Here is a 16,198-nt window from a genome sequence, read left to right on the forward strand (position 1 = left end):
AGTAGCTCTTCATCTCTTGTCTCTATCCACAGAGTATGTCTGGGTATATGACTCCCGTGGGCTCTGAGGTGGCTGCTCTGTCTGAGATGAGGCGGGTGAGTCCCATATTTAGCTTGTTGAAAATGCGTCGGAATTTCCAATGGCCCTGCTTACAGGTGCATGGTTTAAAAGAGTGAAGGGACTACACAGTTGTAGGATCTTCATTTGATCACCCTGTTGCAGGAGAACTTTCCTGCAATGCAGGACATTTAAAACTTGTAGTGTATTTGAGGTTTAAAAAGGCTTCTGAACTTCGTAATTTCCACTTTGAAATTTCGGACTTGATTTTGCCTTACGAAAAATGTATCGACCCCTACAAAAAGGTCCAGTAATTATAATCCACATAATAATTCACAATTCCTGTTGCTGCAGGATTATTATCCTGCTGTAGCACACTGGCTCAAATGAAGATCCTACATCTGAGACACTGATAACAAAGACATTGCCCCTAGGCAGCCGGGGAATGTTATGTAACTACAGTATTGTGCTGTGGAGAGAGTATCTTCTTGATGGACAATAACTATTAATTGATTGATTTGCTGTGAAATGATATTTATGTGGTTTGCAACCTGGAGCTCTGTGAGGTGATGTGCTTTGTGTGTTTGGAGGCCCCTAAACCTCTCTTTCTGTGACTGCGTTGATTGCTGCTGTCCTGCTCTAGTCTGGTGCTTAGACCCCACCAAGAGCTTACCGCACACTGTTTTCTTCTTTACCCTAACCTAAACGCTGCTGAATGCCGCTTTCTGGGTTATATCTCTCTATCAGCAAATAATGTTCAAGTTCTGGGTAGGTAACTGGCGAAAACCCGACAAATGCTTTCGATGGCTCGCCAGACAGAAACCCAAAGAGATGCAAAGCATTTGTGAGAACTCAGTGACTGTGAACGGTGGTGTGACTTGACCTCCTGAGTTTTCTGACCGTGGCGGCGGTGGACAACTCCCCTCAGGCCTTTTTCGCCCTCGCCCCGGCGCCCGTCCCTCTGTGGTGCTTCCTTCCCTGTTGTCTCCGTCTCTTTACCATGGTTTGGCCTGGATGGTTTGGTGTCGTGGCAACTCTGGCTCTCTCTCAGGTCAGCTGAAGAATGGGGCTCACTTTCTTTCTCTTCTTCTCTTTCTCTTTCGGTCCGGCCATCCACAGGACAGCTCCAGTTCTGTGGGGTCAGGGTCAGAGTTCACTGGAATCAAGGAGCTGGACGACATCAGTCAAGAGATGGCTCAGCTGCAGAGGTAATTCACAACACTGGGAGATATGAAATGTGTAGTTTTCTTTCAAAGTGATCACAAAATAGTTTGGATTTAATTTATTCACTGTTGCTTGTGCCTTGTTTGTGCTACTGACAAAGATCTAGCAAATCCAGAATCTTAAAACACACAATATCACAGAAAGTCTTAAAGGATGTGGTTTTCCAGATGTCTAGTCATTTTTCTTTGTCATTTCTAGCTTATATCACCCTGTATGAGTTCCACCTTTCATTTCCTTGTTCGTCAATCATCACTCAACAACTTGATTAAGTCAGTGCAGTTTTAGCAATAGTTCAACCTAAATGGAATAAACAGAGCAACTATACTCTTGTGTTATTTTCATAAATATATTGACTATCTACTAAACAAATTAAAGTGAGCATTCCATTTGAAACAGGCACCTTATAGATATTAGGTTTGTCATGATGCCAGTCATTTTACTGACCATACGATAGCAGGCCAAGTACTGTATCACGGTAGTATCGCGGTACTACGCTAGTGTCCTAGCGTCCGGTTCAACCCCCGGCCCCGTTTTCCAAACATTATGCGCATGTTCTATACAAAAAACCTGTCATGGATATTCACACTTCCACAGGCCTGTGATTTGGCTGGAGGAATGGGAGGAAGGGATATACATGCATAATTTTCTGCATGTCATTGTGGCAGAAAGGGGAAAACACTGCATGAAACCTTTACTCTTCAGCTAACACACATACACACACTCTCTCCCTCCCTCACACACACTCTCTCCCTCCCTCACACTCTCTCCCTCCCTCACACACACTCTCTCCCTCCCTCACACTCTCTCCCTCCCTCACACACACTCTCTCCCTCCCTCACACTCTCTCCCTCGCTCACACACTCTCTCACTCACACACTCTCCCTCCCTCACACACACTCTCTCCCTCCCTCACACTCTCTCCCTCGCTCACACACTCTCTCACTCACACAGTCTCCCTCCCTCACACACACTCTCTCCCTCCCTCACACTCTCTCCCTCGCTCACACACTCTCTCACTCACACACTCTCTCCCTCCCTCACACTCTCTCCCTCGCTCACACACTCTCTCACTCACACACTCTCCCTCCCTCACACACTCTCTCCCTCACACACTCTCTCCCTCACACACACTCTCTCCCTCGCTCACACACTCTCTCACTCACACACTCTCCCTCCCTCACACACACTCTCTCCCTCCCTCACACTCTCTCCCTCGCTCACACACTCTCCCTCCCTCACACACTCTCTCCCTCACACACTCTCTCCCTCACACACACTCTCTCCCTCACACACACTCTCTCCCTCCCTCACACTCTCTCCCTCGCTCACACACTCTCTCACTCACACACTCTCCCTCCCTCACACACTCTCTCCCTCACACACTCTCTCCCTCACACACTCTCTCGCTCACACTCTCTCACTCACACACTCTCCTCCCTCACACACACTCTCTCCCTCCCTCACACTCTCTCCCTCGCTCACACTCTCTCCCTCACACACTCTCTCCCTCACACACTCTCCCTCCATTCTCACACACTCTCTCCCTCACACACTCTCTCTCTCCCTCCCTCACACTCTCTCTCCCACCCTCCATCACACATTCTCTCTCTCCCTCACACACTCTCTCCCTCACACACTCTCTCACTCTCTCACACTTTCTCTCCCTCCCTCAGACTCTCTTCTCCCTCCCTCACACTCTCTCCCTCCCTCACACACTCTCTCCCTCCCTCACACACTCTCTCCCTCCCTCACACACTCTCTCCCTCCCTCACACACTCTCTCCCTCCCTCACACTCTCTCTCCCACCCTCCATCACACACTCTCCCTCCCTCACACTCTCTCTCCCACCCTCCATCACACATTCTCTCCCTCCCTCACACACTCTCTCCCTCACACACTCTCTCCCTCCCTCACACATTCTCTCCCACACACTCGCTCTCCCTCCCTCACACTCTCTCTCTCCTTCACACTCTCTCCCTCCCTCACACACCCTCTCCCTCACACACCCTCTCCCTCCCCCACACTCTCCCTCCCTCCCTCCCTCCCTCCCTCCCTCCCTCCCTCCCTCCCTCCCTCCCTCCCTCCCTCCCTCCCTCCCTCCCTCCCTCCCTCCCTCACACACTCTCTGTCTCCCTCACACACTCTCTGTCTCCCTCACACACTCTCCCTCCCTCATACACTCTCTCCTTCCCTTACACACTCTCTCTCTCCCTCCCTCACACACTCTCCCTCCCTCACACACTCTCTCCCTCACACACTCTCTCCCTCCCTCACACATTCTCTCCCACACACTCGCTCTCCCTCCCTCACACTCTCTCTCTCCTTCACACTCTCTCCCTCACACACTCTCTCCCTCCCTCACACTCTCCCTCCCTCACACACTCTCTGTCTCCCTCACACACTCTCTCCCTCCCTCACACATTCTCTCCCACACACTCGCTCTCCCTCCCTCACACTCTCTCTCTCCTTCACACTCTCTCCCTCCCTCATACACTCTCTCCTTCCCTTATACACTCTCTCCCTCCCTGCCTCCCTCACACACTCTCCCTACCTCAAAACACTCTCTTCCTCCCTCACATACTCTCTCCCTCCCTTACACACTCTCCCTCTCACACTCCCTCCCTCCCTCACTCCCTCACACACACTCTCTCCCTCCCTCACACACACTCTCTACCTCCCTCACACACACCCTCTGTCTCTCTCACACACACTCCCTCTGTCTCCCTTATGAACACACACACTCCATTCTCTCTCTCCCAGAAACAACATACACACTGCTCCCAACTTTAAAAATGTTAGGCACCAAACAGAATGTAAGGAACACCAGAAAGAGATATATTTGTCATATAGTTTAGGCTTGTATGAATCCTACCTTTTGAAGCAGATCTCATGAGTAGCAAACCCTCTTCCTTTCTTTCTGTGACAATCAAATTAGCCTAGACCTGCTGGGAAGTGACCAGGTTGTTAGCTAGCCAGGTAACATGACTGCACAACGCTGTTTGTTATCACAACAATAATACATGGGCCTGGGATTAGTTTAAAACGGCCTGTGAAATGATATCAAAATGCTCGCGCAATCGCAGAGGAAGAAAAAAAAGGTAGCTTTAGCAATGTGAGTCATTTGTTTTTAACCGTTTGAGCTGCATCCCCGCTCGCCACCACGCCAAAATGATATTTAAAAAAACGGATGTAGGAACAGATGTGCAGGAAGAGTGGATGGAGAGAAGCAGGGGAGTGATGGCTGGAAGGGGATGAGGCTGGCTGATCACAGTATGCACATGAACGTGAAGTAGACGTTATTGAACCAAGAGAACAAGAGACTAGTTGCTGTTGCTTACATTTTTTTCAAACAGAATTTCTCAACAAAGCGGACTTTATAAACATTTTATAACAGGCACAAGCGGGTTCTTTAGATCTGTATGGCCGAGAAATGGTCGTCTCATATGAAACGGGGTTCTAAAACGTTTTACATAAGTATCGTGCCGTTTTTGTACCGTGAAATTACCGTGGTACCGGTATACCGTGCAACACTAGTAGATACTGCATATGGAACACAGTCGAATAGGTGATCAAATTGACACTTCAAAGGAGAAGGATGGTAACAGCCGGGTGTGGATGAGTCCTTCCCTCTCATCCCACCTCATCCCCCACTCCAACCTCTTTTTTAAAATGTGTGTATTTGATCAATCTTTTGTTTTCACCACTTACTCTTCATGCTGCGTCAGCACTCTTGCTTTTACACACTGGAGTGCGCTCAGGTAACCCTCTCTTGGCTGTCTCAGTCTGTCCTTTTTCTTTTGTCGTCATTTTGTGTCTGGAGGGAGAGAGGGATGAGGAAGAGGAGAGGGAGGGAGGGAGGAGGGGGGGGGGCGGCTGTCTTTTCCTACCCTGTGTGTTGATGGGTGTGTTTTCCTCTCTCTCAGGGAGAAGTACACCCTTGAGCAGGACATCAGAGAGACAGAGGAGGCTATCAGACACAAGTCCTCGGAGGTGCAGGTGAGCAGAGGTACCATTTCCTCATGAAAAAGGGGAATTGGGGGTTTTGAAATACCATGTGTTTTTTAATGCCGTATACTGCTACTCTAAATGGAACGAGGTAGTGCAGCACCGTGTTCAGAGTTCCCATCTCTTTTCCCAGATTGTCATTGTTGTGCTGATTACATGTGTGTCTGCGTGTTCGTCAGGAGATGCAGAACGACCTGGACAGAGAGACGTGCAGCTTGCAGGAGCTGGAGGCCCAGAAGCAGGAGGCCCAGGAGCGGCTGGAGGAGATGGACCAGCAGAAGGCCAAGCTGGAGGACATGCTCAACGACGTCCGGATCAAGTGCAATGAGGAGTCCCAAATGGTGAGAGTAAGGGATAATGGGAAGCAGAGGGGTTTGACAGTGGTCCGGTAGTAATCGTGGAAGCAATATAGCTATCATGCTTGTAAACAAATTATAGAGTTCAAAAAACACATTAATAGATTGCTTTTGATAAATAATATTTTGTTGTTGCATTTAACTGATGAAAATACTGTTATAGAGGCCATTTCCTTAGTAGGTGACATCAAGAGGTCAGCATGTGAGAGAAGTGGGTGCTCAGGATGATAGACAAGTCTCCCACTAGTAATGACCAGTTTGAGGGCCGTTCAAGAGGATTTCTCCCACTCGTATGTGGTAAATTCCCACTTCCATGACACTGCCTCCTTCAATACCAGATGAGCACGGGTGACTCTCATAAAGGGGGTACATCTCCCGCTCTGGGGTAATGCGATGGGCTGTCACTGTTAATAAGTAAGCGCAACACATTTGAATTCATTTGAAACTTGGTCTTTGGCTTGCTTATATAGAGCGGCCACTACCTGTTTGCTGAAAAGGGTGCAAGAGGGAAGTTCGTAAACGTGGCTGGAGCACTCGGATAAGGCGCTGCCTGAAACCAGCTATCATCAACCACAGAGAATGGGCACATATCTGCGGCTAGAAACCAAAGACTGTACAAAATATAAACATAGCCTAGCTATCGCTCTTGTCATTTTTTTGGGCCCGGTCAGAATCAGCTGCCGAGGGCTGCATGAATGCAGAGGGGAGACGTTGTTGTGTTGTTGTGTTATCTTAGCGTTTCCTGCTTGTTACGGTATACTGGGACAATGTCGATGTAAACATATTTGAGGTGTTGGCAGCTGCATAGGCTATTGTCATTGAGCGTGGCATCATACTGTTAATGTTTTATCCGCAACTCTCCGTCCATCGCCGTTGGAACCTACAGGGAAGCCAAAATGTTCCCGAACGGAAGATTTCAACTATGATAGAGGATCCTCCCATTCTGGTTTATCGCCATCGTACAGAACTATTCTGAACAAAAGTATAAACGCAGCATGTAAAGTGTTGGTCCCATGTTTAATGAGCTGAAATGAAAGATCCCAGAAAATTGTAATATGCACAAAAAGCTTATTTCTCTCAAATGTTGTGCACAAAGCCCTTTTATTGGGAAACAATAATTCTGGTTGGCTGGGCCTGGCTCCCAAGTGGGTAGGCCTATACCTTCCCAGGTCCACCCATGGCTGCGCCCCTGCCCAGTCATGTGAAATCCATAGATTAGAGTCTAATTTCTTTCTTTCTATTGACTGATTTCCTTATATGAACTGTAACTCAGTAAAATCTTTGAAATTGTTGCATGTTGCGGTTCTATTTTTGTTCAGTGGTCGTTCCCGGCTTCGACCTCACAAAAGAACACTTTGAAATGCCCCAATTAAAATGTGAATTTTGATTACAATGTTCGCATCGGCTCTATTTGTTTGAACGGAATAGCCCGAGAGAGAGAATTCAGCTCAGATTTACTCAAGAGGCATAGCCTACAATGCAGTGTTTTCTATGTTTATGTGTTGCACCGTTACACCCCTACAGCCTTCACTATCAATCTGTAGGCATCGCTTTCATCCTCCACTTTCTTTTTTTCCCCTCGCTGTCTCTCCTACTGTCTCTTGCTGTCAATCTCTTTCTCTACCTCAGATTTCATCCCTGCAGAACCAGATCCACTCCCAGGAGACTGACCTGCAGAGCCAAGAAGAGGAGCTGAGTCGAGCCAAGGCAGACCTGAACCAGCTGCAGCTGGAGGAGAGCCAGCTGGAACAGAGCCTAACGGCTGGCAAGTTCCAACTGGAGACCATCATCAAGTCCCTCAAAGCCACCCAGGATGAGATCAACCAGGTGAGAGAGAACCAGGTAGAAGGAGAGGAGAGGCAACAGACATGCCCCCAGCCAGACATGCAGAAGTCCCAGACACTGTGATGTCCTGTTGCGGTTAGGGTTAAGTACAACTCATCACACCTGATTCACGCTATAAAGCCAACCCGAGCTATCCTGGCGTTTGATATTTTGTCATCACATTGTCCATTCCAGCGTGGTTCCAGCACAGCTATGGTGGATGCATAACCAAGCCAGCCCAATTCAGCTCGGCATGGCTCGGTTTTGTCCTATAGTGAGTGTGACTCAGGCTAACATGCCTGGGATGTGAGAGGACCTGTTGCAAGACACTTCCTAGTGTGACCACCAGGGGGAGTTTTTGTATCACGAATTGATGCGAATGACCACTTTCAATATGTGCTTGGTCTTCCCTTCTGGAAGATATTCAGCACAGACTGGGAAATGAAGAAGTACTTAACACATTTTCAGTGAAATTCTAGTGAAGTTGTTTTTAAAGTGCATGTCATCATAGTTAACCCCTCATTTGGAGATATCTGTCCTCTTGTCAGATTTGGGTGTGGCAGTTTCACTATCAAATGTACTACCTCCGCTTTCTGCACCACACTAATCATCATATCTGGCATGACTTCCACAGCCCCAGCCCACACCTCAGATCTCACATCACGCTCTCGCATCACCCTGAGGAAGGATGCGGAGACATAGATGGCTGTGTTCTCTCTTATAGGAGGGGGGGCTTCCCTTACGTTACGTTGAGGAACGTGAGAGAAAATCCAGTCCGATCTACTCTCATTATGAACAAATAGCAGCGCTTAGCTACTTCCATACCCCGCAGCACCGAATCATGTTGACTAATATCCTCATTCAGCGCTCTTCTCTCATTGAATTCAAACCATACTGAGATTGCCGTATTGTAGTCCAAGACCACCGTCTGTGAGGAGCTAAGGGGAATACCCGCAATCAGCTGTAGCCACTGCAATGTGAACGGAACCATGTGACGCCTGCACTGAGACTCTCCTCCCAGGGTGCAGTGCACGAGGCCATATTGTGAGAGGGTTTCTCTTCACAAATGACTGGTCCCATTCAGGCCCTGTCGGAGCCGTGCGTACTGTGTTATGAAACACCGCGGCCAAAAGGCCATTGAGTGGGTAGTAGAGCAACGCCGGCTGATCATTTCCTCGACGATCACCTGCAATAATATGCACTCACTCTCCGTTCCTTAGAAAAGCTATTAAGCCACTATATTGAACGGAAAGGGACGGTGGCTCATTTTGACGGAGTCGCTCAAAGACACATTCAAATGAAAGTCATCACAACCTGATGTACGAACACACGCGTTCACATATATAACTGTTGTTGCCCGAACAGCCATAATATCCTCTGTTGAAAGAAACCCTACATTAACCTACTGTGTTGTGCTGCGCTGTTCCTCCAGGCTCGCAGTAAGCTGTCTCAGATCCAGGACAGCCAGCAGGAGATGACAAAGAGCATTGAGCAGTGCAACAGCAACCTGAACGGGACCCACGGAGGCAGCATGACCAACCTGGCTGACATGAGCGAGGGATTCCCCGACCGTGAGAATGGAGGTTTCGGAGCCATGGTGAGGAGAACACATTGCTCAGGAGGTTAAACTCTGGGCCCTGTAACTACGACCCAGAGTTTTTCCGAAGCATGTAGAGGTAATACACTACATGGCCAAAAGTATGTGGACACCTGCTCGTCTAACATCTCATTCCAAAATCACGGGGCATTAATATGGAGTTGGTCCCCCCTTTGCTGCTATAACAGCCTCCACTCTTCTGGGAAGGCTTTCCACTAGATGTTGGAACGTTGCTGCTGGGACTTCCATTCGGCCACAAGAGCATTAGTGAGGTCGGGCACAGATGTTGGGTGATTAGGCCTGGGTGGCAGTCTGCGTTCCAATTCATCCCAAAGGTGTTCGATGGGGTTGAGGTCAGGGCTCAATGGCGGCAAGCTCTACACCACTCCATCCGACGCTTGGCATTGCGCCTGATGATCTTAGGCTTGTGTGTGGCTGCCTGGCCATGGAAACCCATTTCATGAAGCTCCCGACGAACAGTTCTTGTGTTGACGTTGCTTCCAGAGGAAGTTTGGAACTCGGTAGTGTTGCAACCGAGCACAGAGGACGTTTACCCGTTGCGCACTTCAGCACTCGGCGGGCCCGTTTTGTGAGCTTGTGTGGCCTACCATTTCGCGGCTGAGCCGTTGTTGCTCCTAGACGTTTCCACTTCATAATAACAGCTCTTACAGTTGACCGGGGCAGCTCTAGCAGGGTCTAAATTTTACGAACTGATTTGTTGCGAAGGTGGCATCCTATGACGGTGCCACGTTGAACATCACTGAGCTCTTCAGTACGGGCCATTCTACTGCCAATGTTTGTCTATGGAGATTGAATGCCTGTATGCTCGATTTTATACAACTGTCAGTAATGAGTGTGGCTGAAATAGCCAAATCCAGTCATTTGAAGGGGGTGTCCACATACTTTTGACCGTGTAGTGTATATAAAAGAGGTCAATTGAGGTTGAATGCTTGGTGTCTAGTGGAGAACTGGTACATTTGGACTTGAACAATGGATGGCAGCTAAGGTGTAGTTCATTTCAGCCACATCTGCAGATCATGGTAACATGATGATTCATTGTCGGCTGTTGGCCTGGGTGTGAAATTGACTTGTGTGTCACCGGAGATGATCAGATAAAGAGAAACGATAAGTGGAATATGCTAAACCTTTGCCTGTAAAGAAAAGAGGTATCACTTCCCTTGTTTAGCGTCAGAAATGTTCCGTTCAAACGAGCTGCTCCGAGGCATGCAGAATCTTAAGTGGTTTATATTAATCCCATAGTTTGGTTATATCTTATTTAATGTAATTATCTTGGCTTAAATAGTCTTGCACGCTGTTATTTTACCTGGCAGCCCTCTGTTATTCCGTCTTAAGCTTTATTACCTGTGCGTTTTGAAAGGGCTCGAACACTTAGCGCTTATTCTTGGCCCTAATTCTGGGCAGCATTGGATGTCATGGCGGAGTGAATACAGGGATCACGGACAGGCCTCTTATTGAAACGAGGAGAAGTCCTGCTAATGAAACATAACAAGTTAGCGTTTTCATAGCCAGGGCTCGCCTGGCACGTGAAGGCAGGTATTCTAGAGAAACCCGCCCCCCGAAGAATGTGGGCCCTAACAGATGGTTCTTTCCTACCGACTCGGGGGGGGGGGGGAGTGGGGGCTTTTTCATTGGGACCAGCTGAGTGCAGTGGGGCGCAGCAGACACAGAATGGGCAAATTGCAGAAGAATGAAAATTCCCTTTGTGTTATTAAAGTGAAACTCAAGCCCCGGGGCGCTCTCTGGTCTGGTCAAGTCTGGGAGCAGCAACGGTGGAGGCTTTTCTTCAGGCACACATTCCTCTCTCGTCAAGGTCTCTGTTAGTGTTGTTGAACTCACATTCCTCCACTTGAACCTGAGTGGGCCCTTATTGAAACACCAAGTATTTTGATTTGATAGCTGTCGTGTTTGACAGCTCGGCAAGACTTATCGGCCGACTGAATAAGCAATGGAGTCGACGTGCGTTGGTTTTTCTCCTTAATGCCTCTCTGAGGGGAAAATGGTTGGAGATGGTGGCAACGTTTTAAGTGTAAATAAACCAAGGGTCTCCTGAACCAAAACAGACAGATATGTTTTTCTCCAATTCTCAGGAGGACCCGTTTAAGGTGAAGACATCTGGGTTCAGTAGCGTCCCTCAGGAGATGCATACAGACCCCTTCCACTCCGAAGACCCCTTCAAGACAGACCCGTTCAAAGGTGCCGATTCTCTCTCCTCTCCCTCTTCTCCCTTTGCTCTCCTTCTCTTTCAATGACCTCTGCAATCGCTCATCTCTCCCCGTCATTCCTCCGTCCTCTCCTCCTCTCCTCAGATAGTCCTGCTTGAGTTTCCTCTCCTCCTCGCTCAAATGTTCCCACAGGGCTCCCATCCTCCCTATCCCGACATGATTTGTAGTTTCACCAGAAGCAATGTGGACTCCTCTGCAGCTTGGCTAAGACGTTGTTTTTGCAGTTCTGTCTTTGTTTGCCTTAAGTGTGCTCTATAATTTGTTTTTGATCCTTCTGTGTTTAGATTCCCCGTTCCAACATTTTAGCTTTTGTCCTCTGTGCCATAGCCTCTGATTGTCTTCTCCCCCTCCCCCTCCCCCTCCCCCTCATCCCCCATCTCAACTCCTCTCCTGTAGGTGACCCCTTCCAAAACGACCATTTTGCAAAGCAGCCATCACTACCAGCAGCTGCAGGTATTTATTTATTCATAACCAGAAAGAGCCACACACAATTAAACTTATACATGGACTTCCATACAATGCCATCCTCCTGTTAAGTTGATGACATTCTGGAACTTTGAAAAACAGGGTCCAACCGGGCTACCTTCAACGTCCCACTTCTCTCTCTTTGTAATATACCACATACATTCGATAGAAAATATTTGCTGGCTGTTGAATGTTATCTTAACGGTGATTGCCAAGTGTCTGTAGACACTTCTTGCATTTGTCTGGCGTAATGGAGAATGCCTACGTTCTCAATGTTGACAATAGCAAAGCCAAGGACAGTTAAACACCCAGCACTTTTAAAACTGATTAAAAGAATATGCATCATTTCCAAACAGTTTCCTTACCGACAATAAATGGAACTGTCATAAGGGGAATTAACATTGAACATAGTGACTAACTGGATGATATGATCCCTGCTGAAGAGGTTAACCAAATTGGACTCGCATTATCTCAGCTACTGCATGACTTACGGTCCGGATGCTCCAGACTACAGTGAACCTAATTCACATCGCGTCCTTATGCCAAGGATAGGGTACCGTCAGTCTAGCCTATGTGAAGGGAAGGTCAAGTCTGATCCACAGCCTGCTACACTGAGCTGTCCTAGATCTCTCTCACCACCCAGACCCTTTTGGGGGGGACCCATTCAAAGAGACGGACCCCTTCAAGGCTTCGTCGGAAGACTTCTTTAGGAAGACCACCGTCAAGGCAGAACCCTTCAGTAAAAGTGCCACGCTCCCCACCAAGGTACTGTGGCACTTTCTGACCCTTGGAATGTGTTTGGATATATTTATATTAAACTCAGTTTATATATGGGTGTATATGTATGTAACCGTTTCTTTCTGCTTGTTCTTGAAGACTAGTCACTTTACAACCAGCGCAGACCCTTTCATATCCATTAGCCCAAAATCCACCAGAGGCCCAGGACCAGGTACTTGCTCAAATGTCTTTCTCCTATTCTTCTAACCCCCCCCCACAATGCATTTGTTTCCTTTTCACACCTTTTTGGCAAAGCCTGCTGTGTTGACTATATCGGCCTACAGGCCTGTGGGCTGGTGAGCTGTCTTAACAGCAGCGCAGGTGTCAAATAGCTGTGAAAAGAGTTCCCATGTTTAACATCCGTTTTCAACCATTGAATCCTTGTTTTTCTCACGTTTTTAGGCCTAGCATAGGTCTCAGTAAAAAAAAAAAAATCTCCCATAATGCCAGGAAGTGTGGTGGTTAACAAATATCAGTGTTCAAAGACATCAATGCCTCAGATAGAATTTGTATGGATAAGATGGGTGAAATAATGACCCTAAACGGTTTTAAGATTGGGAAACAGTTGAGGTTCTTGTGTGATGTTATATATATTATTTTTTTTACGAAGGTTCCCATTCCAAGCAGCACATGGATCACTTAAAATTCACTTGAAATAGTCCCAGTAAAAACAGGAGATGCATTGTGGCTTGGGCCCAGAGGATGGCTTGTGGCATCTGAAATAGCCTAGAGAGGCCTTGGACAAGGCAATCTGCAACTGTGTAAATGTGTAAGTACTGTAGTTTAGAGAGGCCTTGGACAGGGCAATCTGTAACTGTGTAAGGGTGGAAATACTGTAGCCTAGAGAGGCCTTGGACAGGGCAATCTGCAACTGTGGAAGGGTGGAAATAATGTAGCCTAGAGAGGCCTTGGACAGGGCAATCTGCAACTGTGTAAGGGTGGAAATACTGTAGCCTAGAGAGGCCTTGGACAGTGCAATCTGCAACTGTGGAAGGGTGGAAATACTGTAGCCTAGAGAGGCCTTGGACAGGGCAATCTGCAACTGTGGAAGGGTGGAAATACTGTAGCCTAGAGAGGCCTTGGACAGGGCAATCTGCAACTGTGGAAGGGTGGAAATACTGTAGCCTAGAGAGGCCTTGGACAGGGCAATCTGTAACTGTAAAGGGTGGAAATACTGTAGCCTAGAGAGGCCTTGGACAGGGCGATCTGTAACTGTAAAGGGTGGAAATACTGTAGCCTAGAGAGGCCTTGGACAGAGCAATCTGTAACTGTGGAAGTGTGTAGGTCCCATTCTCAATCAACTCTTCATTTCTACCGGGTTGCACAAGAAAGTCCTCTCTTTATTTTCCCTAGGAAATTGCTGTAGTCCATATAAACACATTACGCCATGCAGTATTGAAGTCCCATAGCCATGCTAGAACACTGGGTTGACTGTGGCAGTTGGATGTTTGGACTCCCGAGTGGTGCAGCAGTCTAAGGCACTGCATCTCAGTGCAAGAGGCGTCACTACAGTCCCTGGTTCGATTCCAGGCTGTATCACATCCAGATGTGATTGGGAGTCCCATAGGGCAGTGCACAATTGGCCCAGCGTTGGCCGGGGTAGAATTTGTTCTTAACTGACTTGCCTAGTTAAATAAAGTTTAAATGTAAAAATGTTTGTAGGATCAGATTTTCATGTTAGTTTGCTTATTACCATGATGAGCTGAGAGAAAAGGTGTCACGCCAACTACTTCAAATTCTCTCTTTTTTCACCAGCTCATTTTGTCTTGCCTATTTTCAAGCTTTTTCTTGACTGAAACTGTACAGGGTTTATATACATACACTCAGGAGTCAAACAGTGAAATCTTGATGCAACAGTGTGCCAACCTTTGAGCAATGACTGGACGCACAGCTCATATCAGTCATGTGTATCATGGAGAATCCTTTTGAATATTTGTGTATTTGTTCTCGATAACCTACACATCCTTGAATGTTTCATGTTGACATTTTCTCAGATCTCTTTGGCACGCTCGACCCCTTTGGAAGCAGTACTGCCTTTGGAAGCAGTAACAGCTCATTTGGCAGTAACAGTGGGTTCGCAGACTTCAGCCAAATGTCAAAGGTCAGAGACCCGATGGAAGGAAGAGGAGGCTTTCCAGAATACCAGCAGGTACTACTACCAAGGACTATGAACTGTATAGCATCTATTCGTTCAGTAGACTGCATATTTCCTACCGAGGGGTGCACAAAGAACCGTTTGTGTATTTTTACTAATTTCCTGATTCATCGTCTTCAATGCACATACATTAGTCTTGATATGAGTTGGCACTTGACAGTTGTCTCTCCCTCTCTCTCCCGCCGTCCTTTCCTCCCCCTCTCCAGTCTGGGTTCGTGGACGACCCCTTCAGTAGGAAGCAGGACGGCCCAGCTCTGCCGCCCAAGAAGAGCATTCTACCCAGACCCAAACCACCCAGTGGTGAGTAAGGCCTGAGGGAAAACAGGGAGAAGTGGAGGGATGGAGTAAGTGGGAGAATAGAGGTGGAGAGTGATTGTACAAGAAAGAGAGAGAGAGAGAGAGAGAGACGAAGAGAATTGTTGTGCCACAGAGAGACAGAACGAGAAACACAGCGAGGGAAAGGAGACATTTTATTTAATGAGGCGGAGGTAGTGGGTTAACAAAGGACATATGCCACCAACCTAGGTTTCACTATGAATAATACAACGCCCTGCACCACTGGGTGATTCAGCTGCAACTTTCACTGTGCCATGTCATCATATAGATTAATTTACTGTTTTACATGAATTATTGTAGCAGCATTACTCTTTGCAAAATAGGTCCATTTCATTTTACAGATGTAGGATCTTAATTTGAACCAGTTTGCTACAGCAGAAAAATAATCCTGCAGCAACAAAAATTGTAATTATTATGTGGATTATAATGAAAGGGAATGGAAACACTAGGCTTTAGAATCCAGCTAACTGTAACTCGCCATAATGGCATTGTTGCATCATCGGTAGGAGAGTTTTCGAATTCCTGAATTTACTGAGACCATGACCTCTGCATACATTAATGAACATACTTTGCATGTTTCAAACCATATACATGTATGAAAACATGGTACATATTTTGAAAGATAAGAAACGGCCCGTTCAAATGATATGACATTCAATAGAACCACATCAATCAAATCGTAATCGGTCAAGAAAAAACACCTGTAAAGATGTGTATCATAAATGTTTTTTTGTAAGGTGTACGCTAAGAATCGGGAAGCAAGTACAGGGAGTGAATTTAATTATTTTTTTAAACATGTAACTAAACAAGAAGTAGCGTACAGACATGAAACATATAAACAGAAACGGAGTCAATAACGCCTGAGGAAAGAACCAAGGAGAGAGATAGATATAGGGGAGGTAATCAGGAAGGTGATGGAGTCCAGGTGAGAGTCATGAGGCACAGGTGCACGTAATGATGGTGGCAGGTGTGCGTAATGATGAGACAGCTGGCGACGTCGAGTGCCGGAGTAGGGGGGAGTGGGTGTAAACGTGACATTTTTCTCAAACAACTGCCATTTACACAACTTCCTAATGAAAATGGAAAAAACTTAGAGCATATTGAGTTTTCCTTATTTTATAAGGATTGATCATCTGAGATCAGAATAGTAAAACCTTTT

General features: G+C 47.0%; 1 protein-coding gene across 12 annotated transcripts in view; it reads left to right on the top strand.

The window, feature by feature from the left end:
- Window positions 1-16,198, top strand: part of LOC106613682 (epidermal growth factor receptor substrate 15-like 1) — a 35,386-nt gene that overhangs the window by 4,391 nt on the left and 14,797 nt on the right. For 9 of the 12 annotated variants that reach the window (XM_014216204.2, XM_014216199.2, XM_014216202.2 and 6 more), the window contains 13 exons: window positions 33-95; window positions 1,177-1,265; window positions 5,007-5,039; window positions 5,205-5,277; window positions 5,466-5,627; window positions 7,272-7,469; window positions 8,899-9,063; window positions 11,172-11,277; window positions 11,703-11,759; window positions 12,397-12,536; window positions 12,648-12,720; window positions 14,543-14,697; window positions 14,910-15,003. In XM_014216204.2, coding sequence (XP_014071679.1) covers window positions 33-95; window positions 1,177-1,265; window positions 5,007-5,039; window positions 5,205-5,277; window positions 5,466-5,627; window positions 7,272-7,469; window positions 8,899-9,063; window positions 11,172-11,277; window positions 11,703-11,759; window positions 12,397-12,536; window positions 12,648-12,720; window positions 14,543-14,697; window positions 14,910-15,003 — 1,408 coding nt within the window. The remainder of the gene's footprint in view (window positions 1-32; window positions 96-1,176; window positions 1,266-5,006; window positions 5,040-5,204; window positions 5,278-5,465; window positions 5,628-7,271; window positions 7,470-8,898; window positions 9,064-11,171; window positions 11,278-11,702; window positions 11,760-12,396; window positions 12,537-12,647; window positions 12,721-14,542; window positions 14,698-14,909; window positions 15,004-16,198) is intronic. The other 3 variants (XM_014216203.2, XM_014216210.2, XM_045687451.1) reach the window with 1 other exon arrangement.

This window comes from Salmo salar, chromosome ssa10 (assembly GCF_905237065.1).
Source record: "Salmo salar chromosome ssa10, Ssal_v3.1, whole genome shotgun sequence".
NCBI lineage: Eukaryota > Metazoa > Chordata > Actinopteri > Salmoniformes > Salmonidae > Salmo > Salmo salar.